The 16,978-nt window shown below is 43.2% G+C and overlaps 1 protein-coding gene and 1 non-coding gene across 2 annotated transcripts in view; both read left to right on the top strand.

Annotated features, from left to right (window-relative positions):
• Positions 1–16,978, top strand: part of LOC126194982 (inactive pancreatic lipase-related protein 1) — a 238,136-nt gene that overhangs the window by 142,927 nt on the left and 78,231 nt on the right. The window contains exon 4 of the mRNA XM_049933396.1: positions 3,560–3,708. Coding sequence (XP_049789353.1) covers positions 3,560–3,708 — 149 coding nt within the window. The remainder of the gene's footprint in view (positions 1–3,559; positions 3,709–16,978) is intronic.
• Positions 702–776, top strand: Trnaw-cca (transfer RNA tryptophan (anticodon CCA)). The gene has a single exon. It is a non-coding gene; the product is annotated as a tRNA-Trp (tRNA).

The following is a 16,978-nucleotide window of genomic DNA, read 5'->3' as shown; positions in this document are numbered from 1 at the left end:
GATAGAGGGTGCGAAGGAGATTAGGACGTATATTCAATTCCTACACATATTTAGCAATTGTGAAGCATTGTCGAGTTCGCTAGTCGAGATATAATAACTAATCGCTGCGAAATTAATATTTAGCTAACGATCAGTTAAAACGCTTATCGCAAATAGAGTGTACATCATTCGAAGCAGGTGTAGCCTTAACGACTTCAAGGCGTCGAAGATTGAGGATCCAACGCCTGTCGGTACGCCGCTCCTTTCGCTAAAAATGTGAGTTAGCACCCCGACAGAACGCAAGTAGCGTCGTTGCAGGAGGTGTGGACACGTCCAACGCCATCTAGTTTCCTGACTACCGTCCATCCCCTTCGCGAGAAGTTCTTCGAGCGGCCCGTTGACGTATAAAACTCCCATTTAGTGCAGAAGTTGTGATCAACCGAAAGGCGATGATCCCAATTACACCATCACTGTGTTAAGTCGTCCGATGATATTTACGGACACAGAACCCCATCTTCAGTTTCATCACTACATCATTTACGACCTCTCAGAATTTGTAGGTATTGTTTTGTCGCACCCTGCATAATATTTCTGACTAGTTCTGCTTGATCTGTCGTACAGTGTCAAACAATGCCGGTTCGCAGGAGAGCTTCTGTAGAGTTTGGAAGGTAGGAGACGAGGTACTGGCAGAAGTAAAGCTGTGAGGACGGGGCATAAGTCGTGCTTGGGTAGCTCAGTTGGTAGAGCACTTGCCCGCCAAAGGCAAAGGTCCCGAGTTCGAGTCTCGGTCCGACACACAGTTTTAATCTGCCAGGAACTTTCATATCAGCGCACACTCCGCTGCAGAGTGAAAATCTCGTTCTGGGATGCCGGTGGCTTTTCTATCTGGTATTCTGCTTCGCTGAGCTATATAGCGACCAGACGCCAAGGATGATAGTTTAGGACGCCATTGGACACAACTACTTCTTGTCGTATATGTCATCACCATCATCATCTTGAAGGATTAGGCCTATTGGCCTATTTCGCCTCAGAATTGTTCGCACCATCTCTTTAAAGGCTGTCCAACGTTCCTCTTGCCGGTTGGGTTATATTACCATTGCCGCTCTATTATTCTATCGTTCGACATACGTTGGACATTGTCTTTCCAGTGCAGTCAGTATTTTTAGTTATATTTGTGATAGGTTTTTGTCTAATATCGACACTTCTTTTATGGTCTAACAATGAATAAGCCACTAGAAAGCGGAGCAACTTCATCTCTAATGGTTCGATTCGTCGCAGTTGATCAGATGCTAGGTTCCAACATTCGCTACTATGCAACAGCAAATGTAACGCTTTTACTTTCTAGGTTTCATTAATGTTTCTTTCCGTACTTATGTTTTAATGTACGTTGTTTAGTTCCACAGAAATGTCTGAATCTGGCCAAATTTAGCTCTAAGTTATCTGACCTGGGAAATTTAAAATTGGCCCCTAAATATTGAAACTCTTTTACTTGTCCAGTTATTTGTCCAGCTTAAACCATTGTGACTCTTATGAGTTACAGTTCTTAAAATGCCATCTATTTTGTTTTATCTGTTGATATTTCACTCAGTTTGTGTACTAAAATTTCAATCTTTTCTTCTGATTCTCCTATAATTATCTGATAATCGTCATAAAATTAAAATTATCACTTCTTAATGTGTCATTTAATAAAGTCAACCACTTAGGAACGATACTGTCAATGTAAACATTAAAAAGGGTAGGGAACAGCGGGCAGCCCCGTCTGACTGCTTGACTGTTATCGGCAGATTCTATCCAATTCCTCACAGTACGGGTCCTTGTCTTATTTTTGTACAATGACTAAATTGCCAATTCTTTTATTGATTCCGATAGCATTTTTCGCTTTAGGTTATCAAACGCCTTTTCAACGTCGATAAAAACATTGTTGGCAATCTAAATTCCCTTCTTTTATCGGTTATTTGTGGCAAAGTGAAAAGACGATCAAAATATGGTCTATCTTTCCGAAAACTCTGTTGCTCCTCTGACATTCTTGCTTCCGTTACTGGTATTAATCTATTGTTTATAATTTTAGCATACAGTTTATGGCAGGAATCTTGTAGGCTTTATTCCTCGGTAATTTGCACACTGTGATTTATCGCCTTTCTTGTAAATAGGGCATACCGACACTTCACTCCATTCGTCTGGTGTATGTCTCCTCAGCCAGTCAATATTCATAAAGTTTAAGTCTATACTTTAGTTGACAGGACGCATATTTAATCCGCTTCGCGTTTATATTAGCAGTACCAGGGTACATTTTTTTTTCTTTGATCACATTTTGCAGCTCTTCTATTCGCATCAGACCTACACAGTCGCTGGGATAGGTGTTTATTTTTGGTTCTTCTTCATTATCAGTCTACAGACGTTTGAAGTATTTCGACTATTCTATTTTTTTGGTTACTCAAGTGCTTCCTGACCTTGTATTCTTTGTTTTGTCTTCCATGAGTATCATGTTCTATTTAACTCACATGCCGGTACAAACTCTCCCGTTTAATTTTTTATATTTCTTTCATTTTTAAAACAGATTTACTTTTATAATCCTTTGTCACATTATTGGGCGATGACAAAGTTTTTAGACACGCCTCCTTTTGTCTTGTATTAACTTGCTAACATTATCATTCCAAATCGTTAATTCCCTTTTAGAGTATTTCTTTTTCTTCAATCCTAATGCTTTAGCGGCCGCGTGTCTTATATTGTGTTTCGATAGAAATCTAAAGAGTAATCATAACATCTTTCAGCTTGATAATATATAGTTCAACTGACACCTCAGTCATTGAAATTCCTAGTGTACTGCTGTCAACTTCTTCCCCTTTGCCCTCAAGAACCCACTATTGGTGCCTTGTATACTAGCAGCCTAACCTATTCTCTAGGATAATATCTGGATGCTCTTTAACTGTATGCTGCAACGTTTGGAGTCTCTGATTTCAGCACATGTCACTTCACTCCGTATTGAATCCTCATGGTGAGACTTCACGCACAGTTGTGCAACGCAGTCATAGTGTTTAGTCATATTTATAACCCTTGGGATTAAGTCGACTTTAGCCACATGGATCATTTAAGGTGTTGCTAATTTTCACAAATGTTCTTTTGTACGTGACGTAGGCCAATGCTCCAGATTTGGAGAGAGCGGTGTAGGGCGCCTTGCCACGGATCGCGCGGCGTCCCCTCTCGGAGGTTCGAGTATTCCTTCGGGCATGATTGTCTGTGTTGTACTTAGCGTAAGTTAGTTTGGCTCTGAGCACTATGGGACTTAACATCTTAGGTCATCAGTACCCTAGAACTTAGAACTACTTAAACCTAACTAACCTAAGGACATCACACACATCCGTGCCCGAGGCAGAATTCGAACCTGCGACCGTAGCGGTCGCGCGTTTCCAGACTGAAGCGCTTAGAACCGCTCGGCCAAGCCGGCCGGCCAGGTTAGTTTAAGTTAGATTAAGTAGTGTGTAAGCCTCGGGACCGAAGACTTCAGCAATTTAGTTCCATAGGAACTTACCATCACCACCACCACCTCCAGATGTAGAGTCACGGAAATGCGTGTCTGCAGGTCCACTCAGGACAACCCGAAGCTGCTGGACGTGACCACACTGGACTCGCTGTACGAGTCGACGTTCAACCCCGACCACCCCACCAAGCTCATCATCCACGGCTTCGGCGGCGGCCGCAACTATTCGCCCAGCACCGACCTGCGGAAAGGTGAGTAATTATGTTCGCCTCAGCTTGCTAGTCTCATTACTTTTATCAACTCGGTTTTTCTATTCTCTCTTGTGAAGATTGTACTTCGCAAATGGGAAACTACCAGTATTTAACTGATTAAATAGCATCTTCGTAAGAACATGAAACTGATTTCGTTGTAGGAAATGGTTTATTTAATAATTAAAACGCTCTGCGAATCATATTTGTATTTTAGAATGTGTCAGTAGGTTTCCAAACCAATTAAATTTTCTTTGTTAACCTGCGACCGTAGCGGTCGCGCTTTTCCAGACTGAAGCGCTTAGAACCGCTCGGCCAAGCGGCTTACATACTTCGATTTTTTTCTTTACTCTTAATATCGAATATAATTTAATTCAAACACATTACCGACTCAAACATTTGTCTATGATGTACTAGGAGATGTCAAGTAGGAATGATACCGATTTAATTTTGAAACTTGCACCATCTGCCAACAACTTTGATTTGCGTAGAAGCTTGTCAAATATTTCTACGACAGCATACTTTGCTGCTTATTGTGCAACAGCAAGTTTCAGCTGTGAATAACGGAAGCCACTTCCATACGATGACTACAATTATTTTCAAAACATGAATGATGCTTCATAGTAGAGCGAATGCACTGTGAGATTGTTGTTAATAAGCCTAGGTTTTAAATGGATGCGTGCCTGAGGTGAGGTAATGGGCACCAGAAGGCACCGGATATAATCCTTGTAGCATGTATATGTGCTATTAGTTCTGTGTGTGTCTGTGTAAAAATTACCCCAGAAAATTATTCCGTGTGACGTTAACGTATAAAACTATTCTAAGTAAGACAACTTTCTGATATTTTCAATATTAAAATCACAAACTATACTGGAGTAAAAGTGGCTGAACTCAAACATTTCACAATGTGTATAACATTTTACTCAATATGCGCACCCAGGGGATTGTGAAGATTTAGTTTTGCCGGCCGGAGTGGCCGAGCGGTTCTAGGCACTACAGTCTGGAACCGCGCGACCGCTACGGTCGCAGTTTCGAATCCTGTCTCGGGCATGAATGTGCTTGATGTCCTTAGGTTAGTTAGGTTTAAGTAATTCTACGTTCTAGGGGACTGATGACCAAAGAAATTAAGTCCCATAGTGCTCAGAGCCATTTGAACCATTTAAAGATTTAGTTTTACACATTTTCTTCACCAGGTGCTCAAACGTTGCTGATGACGGTATATTTTATTTTGTATAGAACACAATGAAGTTAAGTGCTTGGTCATTTACTGAAGATCAAACAATATTTCTCTATACATTTCCATTATTGTTGCGTCAGATACTACACGTCTACGGGGCACTAAGATGTTGCATGTCTGTTGAACAGTATTTCCGTTTCATCCGTGTAATGACCAAGATTGTGTATATAAAGAGACAACAAGAGTGGTCCCAATATTGAATCATGTGGGGTACTAGTAGTGATTCGCTTCCCCTCACTCCCCCCCCCCCCACTCCCCCCCCCCCCCCCCCCCGCTTCCGAGACAGCTAGTTTTACCTCTAACCAAGTAATCAAGAAACATCGACATCATTCTAATTCTGTAGTCCAGCCTTGGTGTCTAGCAATTTTTACCCTTTCGCTCATCCTTCCCTGAATTAACAAACTGCTGGTAGCTTGATGCCTGTGGATGTCTCTTATCAACTGGTGCCTTATTTCAGTAAAGTTCTGCCATAAATGCCTTTTCTCTCCAATTCCATTCGATATTTATGTGTTAGTTATCACATTATTTATGGAGTCTGTCAATCTAATCTTCAGCATTCTCCTCTAGTACCATATTTCAGGTATTCACCTCTTGTCTGAACTGTTTATCGTCCACGTTTCGTATTCCTGCAAAGATGCACTCCAGACAAATACATTCAGAAAAGACTTCCTTGTACTTAAGTTTATGTTAAAAATTTCTCTGTCTTGAAAACATCTTTCTTGCTATTGCCACTCTGCATTTTATTTCTTCCCGCCCACTTTGTTTTATTATTTACCAATTAGCTAATTTCTCCCCCTTTGGATTTATCAAGCTACGTCACAGCAGGAATTTTTGAAATGAACATAGAATTATATATTCCAGACATCTGCGTTGAAAAATCAACATGTGATGGCAAGCCCAATAAGAGTTTCGCATATCACATGTTGCTTCCTTAGAGGTGTGGAATACACTAATGCTAAATCCATTGCAAATTTTTCTATTGTGATAAATCTTGATAATGCTCAAGAGGATGAAATTACTTAATTCTTTATTAATGAAATAAATTGATCATTACAAAATAAAACAACCTTCACAGGGAAATGACTTCCGCCAAGAAACACAGAGGCCGTGGACCCGTACTTGCATAATCTTTACTTTCCACACCGTCAGTTATTTTCCTGCCGTGACAGCAAAACTGATTTACTACTTGTACTGTTTTATTCCCTAATCCTTTCCTTCACACTCGCGTAATTTGATTAGACTACTTTCCATTAGCTTTGTTTTAGTTTCACTGTCATTCATCTTATATCCTGTGTGCCAGATACTATTAATTCTGTTCAACTGATCTTAAAAGTCCTTTTCCATCTCTGCTAAAATACCAATAAAGTAGTAGAATATCGAAGAATTTTCTGTTTCTCACTGAACTTTAATTTCTTTCCAAATTTCTCTTTGGTTTCCTTTACTGCTTGCTCAGTGTACTGATTGAATGTCATTGTCTCATTCCCTTTAGAACCAAAGACTGCCTTTCATGTCCTTCGGTCGTACAACAGTAGTCTGGTTACTGTACAAGTTGTAGATAACCTTTATCTCCCTGTGTTTTATCCGTACTACCTTCAGAAGTTCGATGAGTACTATTCCAGGCAATATTGTCAAATAGTCCCTTTAAATTTACATATGCTATAAACGTAGGTTTGGCTCTCGTCAGCTATGGGATTTGAAGTGCTAATTGTTGCAAGATCAACATTACTTACTATACTTAATATGCAAACTTGGAATATACTGTCTGGAAATGCTTGAATAAAGTTCATTGACCCAAAAAGCTTAACCAAAAACTTTTCACTTTGCCCTCATAACCTCTGAGAGGAAAATGAAATGAAGCTGTTGTGGGTGACTCGGTTTACATATACAGAAATATTGATTCGTAAGGCCATTAGTTATCAGAGTAGATCTCAAAAATGTTTCATAAAACAAACTGAGCACAAGAGAAAAGCTGCAACGAAATGTTAATTAAATAAATTTATCGGTAAGACGATAGATTTTCTGTACTAAGGTATGTACGAATGCAATGGGGGTAGAATTGTAGCACCGCAATTTACAAGATACCAAAAAAATACCCATATCTAAGAACGAAAATGCTAACAATAAATCCAATTAAAGAATCTTAGAATAAGTACCTTATATTTCAAAGACTCTCTTAAACATTGTTGAAGGAAGACTGCAAGCTGAACTAGATGAGTGCAACAGCAGTGAGAACTGTTTCATAAAGAAGAATTTAGATAAATAGAAAATACGTATGCTACTTTTATTGAGTTAAAACAGATATTTGACGAGGCTTGCTTTATGCTTATTCATATAATTTTTTTAGACAGATAGAGAAAAATGAAACCAAAATGTTAATAATTAATGCTAAACAGTGAACTGGACAGGTCGCTGTCGTGTTGTTGTAATAATTACTAGCTGCAGAAAAGAACTTGTAAAGTGTTTCAAGAATTCTGTCTGAAATTCTCGCCAACAATAAGCTCAACACAAATAAAAGCAAAACAACTTTAATAGATTACTGAGGTAAGCAAAAGAGAGCTATTCTTGCCAGTAAATTACTTCTACCACTTGGATAGCATACCTGGTAATAGGTAGTAAAGGAAGAAAAATTATGACTAAATAGACCATCAAAAATAAAAGTAATTTCGTAACAAAAACAATTTAATGTAGAAATAAGAAAGAAATCGATTAAGACATTCTTTAAATGGGTTCTGTTGTGTCGATTCCCTAAGGTCTCGACACAATGAGTGGCTAGGTGCACGCGAAACTAACGCAGACGGGCGTAAATTCTGAAACAGGAGACTGGATGAAAACTATAAAGAAAAGAAGAGAGATTTTAATATACTTAACTTTAATGTAGTCTTGTTCTTGTTGAAATACATCTCTTGCATAGTAGTAAGCAATTAGCAATGATACAACTGGCGCCTTGCTAGGTAGTAGCGATGGACTAGCTGAAGGCTATTTAATCTGTCTCTCGGCAATTGAGAGGAAGACGTGATATGTCTGGTCGCAAGCTATGTCGTCCGTACAACTGGGGCGAGGTCAAGTCCGTGTCTTGTGACCTGCCCTGTGGTGGCGCTACGTTTGCGAATACACAGTGGCGACACGCGGGTCCGACATGTACTACAGGACCGCGGCCGATTTAAGTTACCACCTAGCAAGTGTGGTGTCTAGCGGTGACACCACATTCCTCCCCCGCAAATCGGCGAACGGTCGTGAGATAAGGCTTCCGCCCGCCGTGGGGAGGACCCCATGTTGACGTATGCGATGAGGTGGGGAGCCTAACAACAGGCGAGGCTGTGCCACCCGCACCCGGCCATTCGGTCCGAGGGGAGCTAGGAAACGCCTGCAAACCTAGTCCAGGGTGCACGTCAACATGAGGTGTTTGCGCACGTAATGAGACAGAAGGGTCGACCTCCATGTGGTCGGAGCACCCGACGGGCGAAGACGACATCTGGTCCGGAGCGGGCAAGAAGTCCATGGCGGAGGACGGCTGGTCACGGGAAGCGATCGGCGGCGCGTGACCCAGGGAGGCGCCATGCGGTTGCAGCGAAGCGTCCGCTGCGGGCGGCGCCGGCGGCGGCTGCGGCGGCGCGACGCCATGAGGCAAAATGGAAGGCATCGTCGGTAACACCTGGGGATGAGGCGAGCCAGTAGATGGGTCCCCAGGGCGCTGACCCGACGGCTCCGTCGCTGAAAGCAGACGGGGAGCGGCAGAACCCAGGCGACGACAGAGGCGCAGCTGATTGAGATGCCGACGCACCTCACCAGAGGCCCCCAAAACCAAATACATCGCGCGGCCGAGGCAGCGAAGAATGCGCCCTGCGAGCCAACGCTGTGAACCGCGATAGTTGCGATAATAGACAACGTCGCCAGGAGCAAAAGCAGGAGACTGCCGCTGCACAGGAACCGGATGTGGCGGATGCAGCAAAGACATCAGGTTGCGATGAGGACGACCATGGAGCAACTCAGCCGGCGAGCGACCATCGCGGGCTGAGAGCGATATGAAGACAAAAAGAGCAACAAAGCGTCCTCCCGAGAATGCGACTCTTTCAACTTCAACATCGGCGACTTGAAAGTCCGGACCAATCGTTCAGCGGCACCGTTTGACTGAGGCGAAAACGGCGCGGATGTCAGATGTGGAATACCAGTGGCCTTGCAGAACGACTGAAATTCTGCGGACATGAATTGTGGGCCATTGTCGGAAACAATAGTCTGCGGAAGACCTTCAATGCAAAAGATAGCAGACAAGGCTTGGATGGTGGCAGAAGACGTCGTGGAAGACATCCGGACAACAAAAGGAAAATTACTGAAAGCATCGACCACAACCAACCATCGAGCATTCCAGAATGGACCAGCAAAATCGATGTGCAAGCGTTGCCAAGGGGAAGTGGCTTTCGGCCATGCAAAGAATTTCCGCGGCGGTGCGGATTGTTGTTCGGCACACGCCACGCAAGAGGAGCACATATTCGTAATCGCAGCATCGATTCCGAACCAAGTACAGTGCTGTCGAGCAAGTTGTTTCGTTCGCACTATACCCCAATGTCCTTGGTGAAGAAGCCGTAAGACAGAGGACTGCAACGAACGTGGGACCACGACTCGGGACTGATCATCATCGGAACGCAACAACAAAACACCACGTCGTACAAAAAGTCTCTCCTTGTGAGCAAAAAAACGGCGAACCAAAGGATCCTCGATCCGTGACTTTGACAAGGGCCATTGCGTAGCAACAAAACGCAAAACGGAAGCAAGGACAGGGTCAGCAGCTGTGGCAGTAGCTACACGACGAAAATCAATCGGAAACGATTCGACCACGTCATCGGTTTCCGAATCAATGAACATGCAAGCAAGTTCGGAAGAATCGAATGCTTTATCCTCAGCAACAGGCAAACGGGACAACGCATCAGCGTTTCCGTGCTTAGCAGTGGACCGATACAAGATATCGTAGCGGTACTGCGAGAGAAAAAGTGACCAGCGAATGAATTTCTGCGCTGTACGTGGAGGTACAGGCTTGTTCGGATGGAAAAGCGATGTCAACGGTTTGTGGTCCGTGATGATGGTAAAGTGACGACCATACAAGAAATCGTGAAACTTTGTTACACCAAACACAAGAGCCAAAGCTTCCTTCTCTATTTGTGAATAATTTCTTTGCGCAGATGAGAGCAATTTGGACGCAAAGGCAATAGGGCGACCATGCGAGCCATCCTTGTGCGCAAGCACAGCACCGATCCCGAAATCCGATGCATCGACCATCAACAAAAGGGGTTTTCGGGGATCGAATGGCGTAAGGCAAGTATTTGAAAGTAACGCCGATTTCAACTGGCGAAAGGCGCGTTCGCATTCCGTCGTCCAGACGAACGGAACACCTTTACGGCGTAAGCGATGAAGCGGAGCTGAAATGGAAGAAGCATTGCGCACAAATCGGTGATAATAATTTACCTTACCCAGCACACTCTGTAGCTGTTTTAAGTTCTGCGGTGACGGCAAGTCCTGAATGGCACGAAGGTGCTCTGGACTCGGATGTATACCTTGGGCATTTATGACATGCCCCAGGTACGGTAAGTCACGAGCAAAAAACACACATTTGTCCTTCCTCAAGCGAAGACCATTTTGTCGCAATACCTGAAATAATGTTCGGAGATTTTGCAAATGTTCTGCTTCTGTCGTTCCTGAGATTACAATATCGTCCAGATAGTTCGCAGCAGTAGGGACCGACGCACAAATAGTTTGTAAATATTGCTGAAATAAAGCAGGGGCGGATGCACACCCGAATGGCAGTCTTTTGAAGCGATACAAGCCAAGATGCGTATTTACCACTAAGACGCGCTGGGATTCTTCGTCCACAGGTATTTGCAAGTACGCATCTGCTAGGTCCAATTTTGAAAAATATTTTCCCGGGCACAGTTTGTCAAAAAGATCTTCCGGGCGGGGCAAAGGAAAAGTAGCAGTCACAAGTTGTGGATTCACAGTGGCCTTGAAGTCCACACAAAGTCTCAGTTTTCCGGAAGGTTTTGGCAAAATTACTAAGGGTGAGGCCCAGAGAGAAGCCTGCACACGTTCAATGACACCCTGAGATTCTAAATCGTGCAATGTTCTTGCGACCTCATCACACAATGCGTGGGGAACATTGCGCGCTCTGAAAAATTTTGGTTGCGCGTTGTCTTTCAGTTCCAAATGCGCTTCATAGTTCTTAGCGCAACCAAGGCCCGGTGCAAAAATGTCTGCAAATTCTTCACAAAGACTAGAAACGCTGGCGGAAGGCACAGTCTGATTCACTGATAGGACCTGATTTACAATAGACATATTAAACAATTGAAACAAATCTAAACCAAACAAGTTCACTGCACTAGAGGAACGAAGAACATAAAATGACACAAGTTTTGTCTGTCCCTTGTATGTTGCAAGAAGGCTGCACTGTCCTAACACAGGTATATGCTGTCCTGAGTAACTAGTTAACGTAACATTTGCGGCACGCAATGGCGGGGCGCCCAGTTGTTTGTACGTGTCGTGATTGAGCAAGGAAACAGCAGCCCCGGTATCGAGCTGGAATGGGATCACTTGTCCTGCAAAGTCTAAGTCCACAAAAAGTTTATTGTCTTGTTGACGACAAGAGCGACCGTCTCGTGCAATTTGAACGGAGACAGGTCCAGAAGCACTTGCAACTTTACGGGATTTCCGGCGACGTCGACGCACACTTTGGGTGGGACGAACACAGTCACTGTTAGCTAAAGTGTCACTGGACGGGTGGGAATGAACTACATGAATGTCCATGGGCGAAGGTCCACGAGCCTGATTGTCCTGGATTCGATTCCGGCGCGAAGCAAAGGGCCTGGAATTTGTGTGATTGTCTGATCTAAGCTTTTTCTGGCAAACACTTTGTACATGTCCTTTCTTGTGACAGTAAAAGCAAATAGCTTGGCGTGACGGGCAATTTTCACGCGAATGTCTAGTTGCACACCGCGGGCAAGATTTCACTGCATTTGCTTGCTTACGCGGCGCACGTGGTTGCAAGCTAGGCGGCCGCTGTGAAGTCGGGCGCGAGGGCCGCTTAGCGTCCCGTGCAGCGGGCCGGGCGGGCCGATTAATGTGACACACTGCTGGCGAAGTTTCAAATGATGCCTGAGCAAAGTCAAGTGTGTCTTGCCTGTCCAAAATGTCTATCACTTGTTGCAGGGAGGGATTAACTAGTTTCAAAATCTGTTCCCTTATGCGAACATCAGAAACGTTCTGTGCAATTGCATCACGCACCATAGTATCTGAATATGGGAGGCCACATTCACAGGCAAACGCGCAGTCTCTAGTAAGTCCTTGCAAAGTTGCTACCCACTCCCTATTAGTCTGACCGGCCGTACGTTTTGTACGAAAAAACGTATACCGTTTGGCAACAACATTAACTGTTTCTTTGAAATAGGCATCTAAAGCCGACAAAATTTCCTCGTAGGTCAGAGTTGCTACGTCGCGTCGGGGAAACAATTTCACTATCACACGGTAGGTAGACACACCGACACAAGAAAGCAAAAACGGCTGCCGCTCTTTACCTTGAATTCCATAAGCTGTGAGGTGGAACCGGAACTGATCGGCCCACTCAGTCCAGCTCTCGTTATGGGCCTCAAAGGGCCTAAATGGCGGTGCGACAGCGTTGTGTGGCTGCGGTAGCGATGAAGCGGCGGGTGCCGCATCGGTTTGCAGCGCACGTTGACCCTGGACGAGCTGTCCAAGGGCTTCCAATAACGCCTGCGTCTGCTGATTCTGCAAGCGAAAAAATTCGGACAGTACATCTGGAGAATGCGGCGAAGCCATGACACAAACAAATTAGAGCAAGTATAACACAAAGACTGCAACGTGGGCGCGGCACCACTCCTCGGCGCCAAAATATTGTTGTGTCGATTCCCTAAGGTCTCGACACAATGAGTGGCTAGGTGCACGCGAAACTAACGCAGACGGGCGTAAATTCTGAAACAGGAGACTGGATGAAAACTATAAAGAAAAGAAGAGAGATTTTAATATACTTAACTTTAATGTAGTCTTGTTCTTGTTGAAATACATCTCTTGCATAGTAGTAAGCAATTAGCAATGATACAACTGGCGCCTTGCTAGGTAGTAGCGATGGACTAGCTGAAGGCTATTTAATCTGTCTCTCGGCAATTGAGAGGAAGACGTGATATGTCTGGTCGCAAGCTATGTCGTCCGTACAACTGGGGCGAGGTCAAGTCCGTGTCTTGTGACCTGCCCTGTGGTGGCGCTACGTTTGCGAATACACAGTGGCGACACGCGGGTCCGACATGTACTACAGGACCGCGGCCGATTTAAGTTACCACCTAGCAAGTGTGGTGTCTAGCGGTGACACCACAGGTTCTAAGACACAGATTTGGGATAAAATGTCTGTCGAAGATAAAATCGTCAGAGACGGAGCACGTGCTTGGTTTGGACAAGATTAACATATTTTCCTAAGAATTAATATTCGGCTGTGCCTGTAATTTGAACCGACATAACTCTTAAATGGACGCAATTGTTGGTTAATTAAATAGGTACTGAAATGAGTACCGTAGAAAAAGTTGTTCATTGTTACGCCATGAGAAGAATTTCTTTGGAGCTCTTGTGTGTCATCACAGCGGTCTGGACTGAGCTGTGTCCTGTTGCCGAAAGTGTTACAAAGTTCAAGGCAGTCCGCCGAAGCAGCAGGACTGCGTGCCTGAAAGACTACACTCTCGCTTTCTAATGATCCTTGACCGCAAATACCTGTTCATAGTTAGATTACTTCACATTGACGGTAATTGACCAGGCTCTGACAAAACCGAGGAGTACTCTCAAGCACTACAAAAACAGCTCGCTATTTGGCTATTGTAGTTTCGGGGGTAGTAACAATACGCTTTCATGCTTACCTGTGACATCAAGAAAATGGTTCATTAAACCAGACCTGGAAGCTGAAGTAGTTCATAGGTGTAAACTTCACTGATTGCGGCACGTCAAGGAATTTCTAAACCACAAATTCCACTTATACCGTAAGCCTGTACAATAGCCAACATTTCCTAGCACTCACTCTACCACAGAATTCAGGTAATGATCAACTGATTTTCAAAAAGCTCCCAATGAATTACTCTTGGAGATTACTATGACTCATCTGTAACACACAATTTTAATGAAAAATCAAAATTAAAACAACGTTACGCAGCACCCCTAATCCAGCAAAATAAAGCGAAATTTATCCTCTAACCATTCTCAGAAACTTCATCTTAGCAATTGGGAAATACCTTCAAATCTTGTGGAGAACTGTTCATAATTCACCAAAATCATTCACAATATCTGAACTCATACTGAATACTTTCCAGAGCTATACATTTAAAATCACTAATGAAAACTGCCCCTTCTCCAAGGTCAATTAGGTGTAAAGCACGTGTGAACGTTCTTCGGTTTATTACGTAAATCGAGTTTGTGCCCAGCTTCCTGATACCTACCAATTAGTAAAATACACCCGAAGTAGCAAAAGAGAAATGGTACTCACGAACAATTAGAAATTTATTCGCCTTGTAACTTACTCAATGACAAAACAGACATTACTTTGTGATAAATTTCCATAATTTATTAGTGCGGACTACATCGCACTTTCATCCTTATGCCCTGTCCACTGCAGTCTACATTATACTCCAACTTTATTTCCTAGACTCAGTTTCTTTGTTATATTACTTTGCGAAGGAGAGCTTCAGTGAAGTTTGAAAGGTAGGAGACGAGGTACTGGCGGAATTAAAGCTGTGAGAACGGGGCGTGAGTCGTGTTTGGGTAGCTCAGTTGGTAGAGCACTTGCCCCCGAAGGGCAAAGGTCCTGAGTTCGAGTCTCGGTCCAGCACACAGTTTTAATCTGACAGGAAGTTTCATATCAGCGCACACTCCGCTGTAGAGTGAAAATTTCATTCTACCTTCTGCTGTGTTTGTGGCCATTTACTTTTTAATATTTCAATACCTGAAGTTGTAGTTGCAGCGAGTTCTTAAACGTTCTTAATTTATTGCCATTCTAAGCGTGTAAGGCCCTCAGAGGTGATCACAGTGGCTTTTTTTTTTTAATATTATCTGTATCTGTATTTTATGGTGATTTGCTAAAGTGTAACGCACTGAAGTTGTTTCTTCCTTCATTAATAACGTGTGGTATTTTTTAAATTTATTGTTGAGTCTGGAATTACTGTTTTGAAAATAAATGTGTGTAACTGTAAAAGGCAACCAATAGTAACTGATTACGGCCCCATCCACAATCGTAACCGAATCCTGCCTTCCCTTACCGCCAGGTCTCATTATGCTGTCCACAGGAAACAGAAAAAACGACTGCGCGTTCTTACCAGAAAAATGCAAACGACTTCTCCTTCTCCATGACAGTGGAAGGCCTCACACAGGTCTGGGCCTCGAGAGGGACTCAAAAAGCTTCACTGGACTGTTTTCTCCTATTGCCCAGATCTCGCGCCTTCCGAGATATTATCGAAGACAGTGCTGCCAAAGCAGAGTTACTAAACACAGCCTTCCGAAATGCCTTCACAAAAGAAGTCGAAGTAAATATTCCAGAATTCGAATCGAGAACAGCTGCCAACATGAGTAACGTAGAGGTAAATATTCTCGAAGTAGTGAAGCAACTTAAATCACTTAATAAAAGCAAGTCTTCTGGTCCAGACTGTATACCAATTACGTTCCTTTCGGAGTATGCTGATGCATTATCTCCATACTTTACAGTCATATGAAACCGTTCGCTCGACGAAAGATCCGTACCCAAAGACAGGTCATACCAATATTCAAGAAAGGTAGTAGACGTAATCCACTAAATTACAGGCCCATATCGTTAACGTCGATATGCAGCAGGATTTTGGAACATGTGTTCGAATATTATGATTACCTCGAAGAAAACGGTCTATTGACACACAGTCAACGTGGATGTAGAAAACATCGTTCCTGTGAAACACAACTAGCTCTTTATTCAGAGCTATTGACAAATGGTTTCAAATTGATTCCATATTCTCAGATTTACCTAAGGCTTTTGACATTGTACCACACAAGCGGCTCGTAGTGAAATTGGGTGCTTATGGAGTATCGTCTCAGTTATGTGACTGGATTTGTGATTTTCTGTCAGAGAGGTTACAGTTCGTAGTAACTGATGGAAAGTAATCGAGTAAAACAGAAGTGATTTCTGGCGTTCCCCAAGGCAGTGTTCTAGGCGCTTTGCTGTTCCTTATCTATATAAACGATTTGGTACACAATCTGAGCAGCCGTCTTAGGTTGTTTGCAGAAGACGCTGTCATTTATCGACTAAGAAATTCATCAGAAGATCAAAACAAAATGCAAAACGATTTAGAAAAGATATCTGAATGGTGCGAAAAGTGGCAGTTGACCCTAAATAACGAAAAGCGTGAGGTCATCCACATGATTGCTATAAGGAACTCGTTAAACCTCGGTTGCACATATAAATCAGTCTAATCTAAAAGCCGTAAATTTAAATAAATACCTAGGTATTACAATAACGAACAACTTAAATTGGAAGGAACACATAGAAAATGTTGTGGGGAAGGCTAACCAAAGACTGCGTTTTATTGGCAAGACACTTAGAAAATGTAACAGATCTCCTAAAGAGACTGCCTACACTACGCTTGTCCATCCTCTTTTAGAATACTGCCGCGAGTTGTGGGATCCTTACCAGATGGGATTGACAGAGTACATCGAAAAAGGTCGAAGAAGGGCAGCACTTTTTGTAATATCGCGAAATAGGGGAGAGAGTGTCACAGATATGATACAGGATTTGGGCTGGGTATAATTAAAAGAAAGGCGTTTTTCGTTGCGACGGAATCTTCTCACGAAATTCCAATCAACATCTTTCTCCCCTGAATACGAAAATATTTTGTTGACACCGACTTACATAGGGAGGAACGATCACCACGATAAAATAAGGGAAATCAGAGCTTGAACGGAAAGATATAGGTGTTCATTCTTCTTCGCGCGCTATACGAGATTGGAATAATAGAGAATTGTGAAAGTGGTTCGATGAAC

Source organism: Schistocerca nitens, chromosome 7 (genome assembly GCF_023898315.1).
Source record: "Schistocerca nitens isolate TAMUIC-IGC-003100 chromosome 7, iqSchNite1.1, whole genome shotgun sequence".
Lineage (NCBI taxonomy): Eukaryota > Metazoa > Arthropoda > Insecta > Orthoptera > Acrididae > Schistocerca > Schistocerca nitens.
The sequence above is the reverse complement of the archived record's forward strand: the minus strand, read 5'-3'. Positions and strand labels throughout refer to the sequence as shown.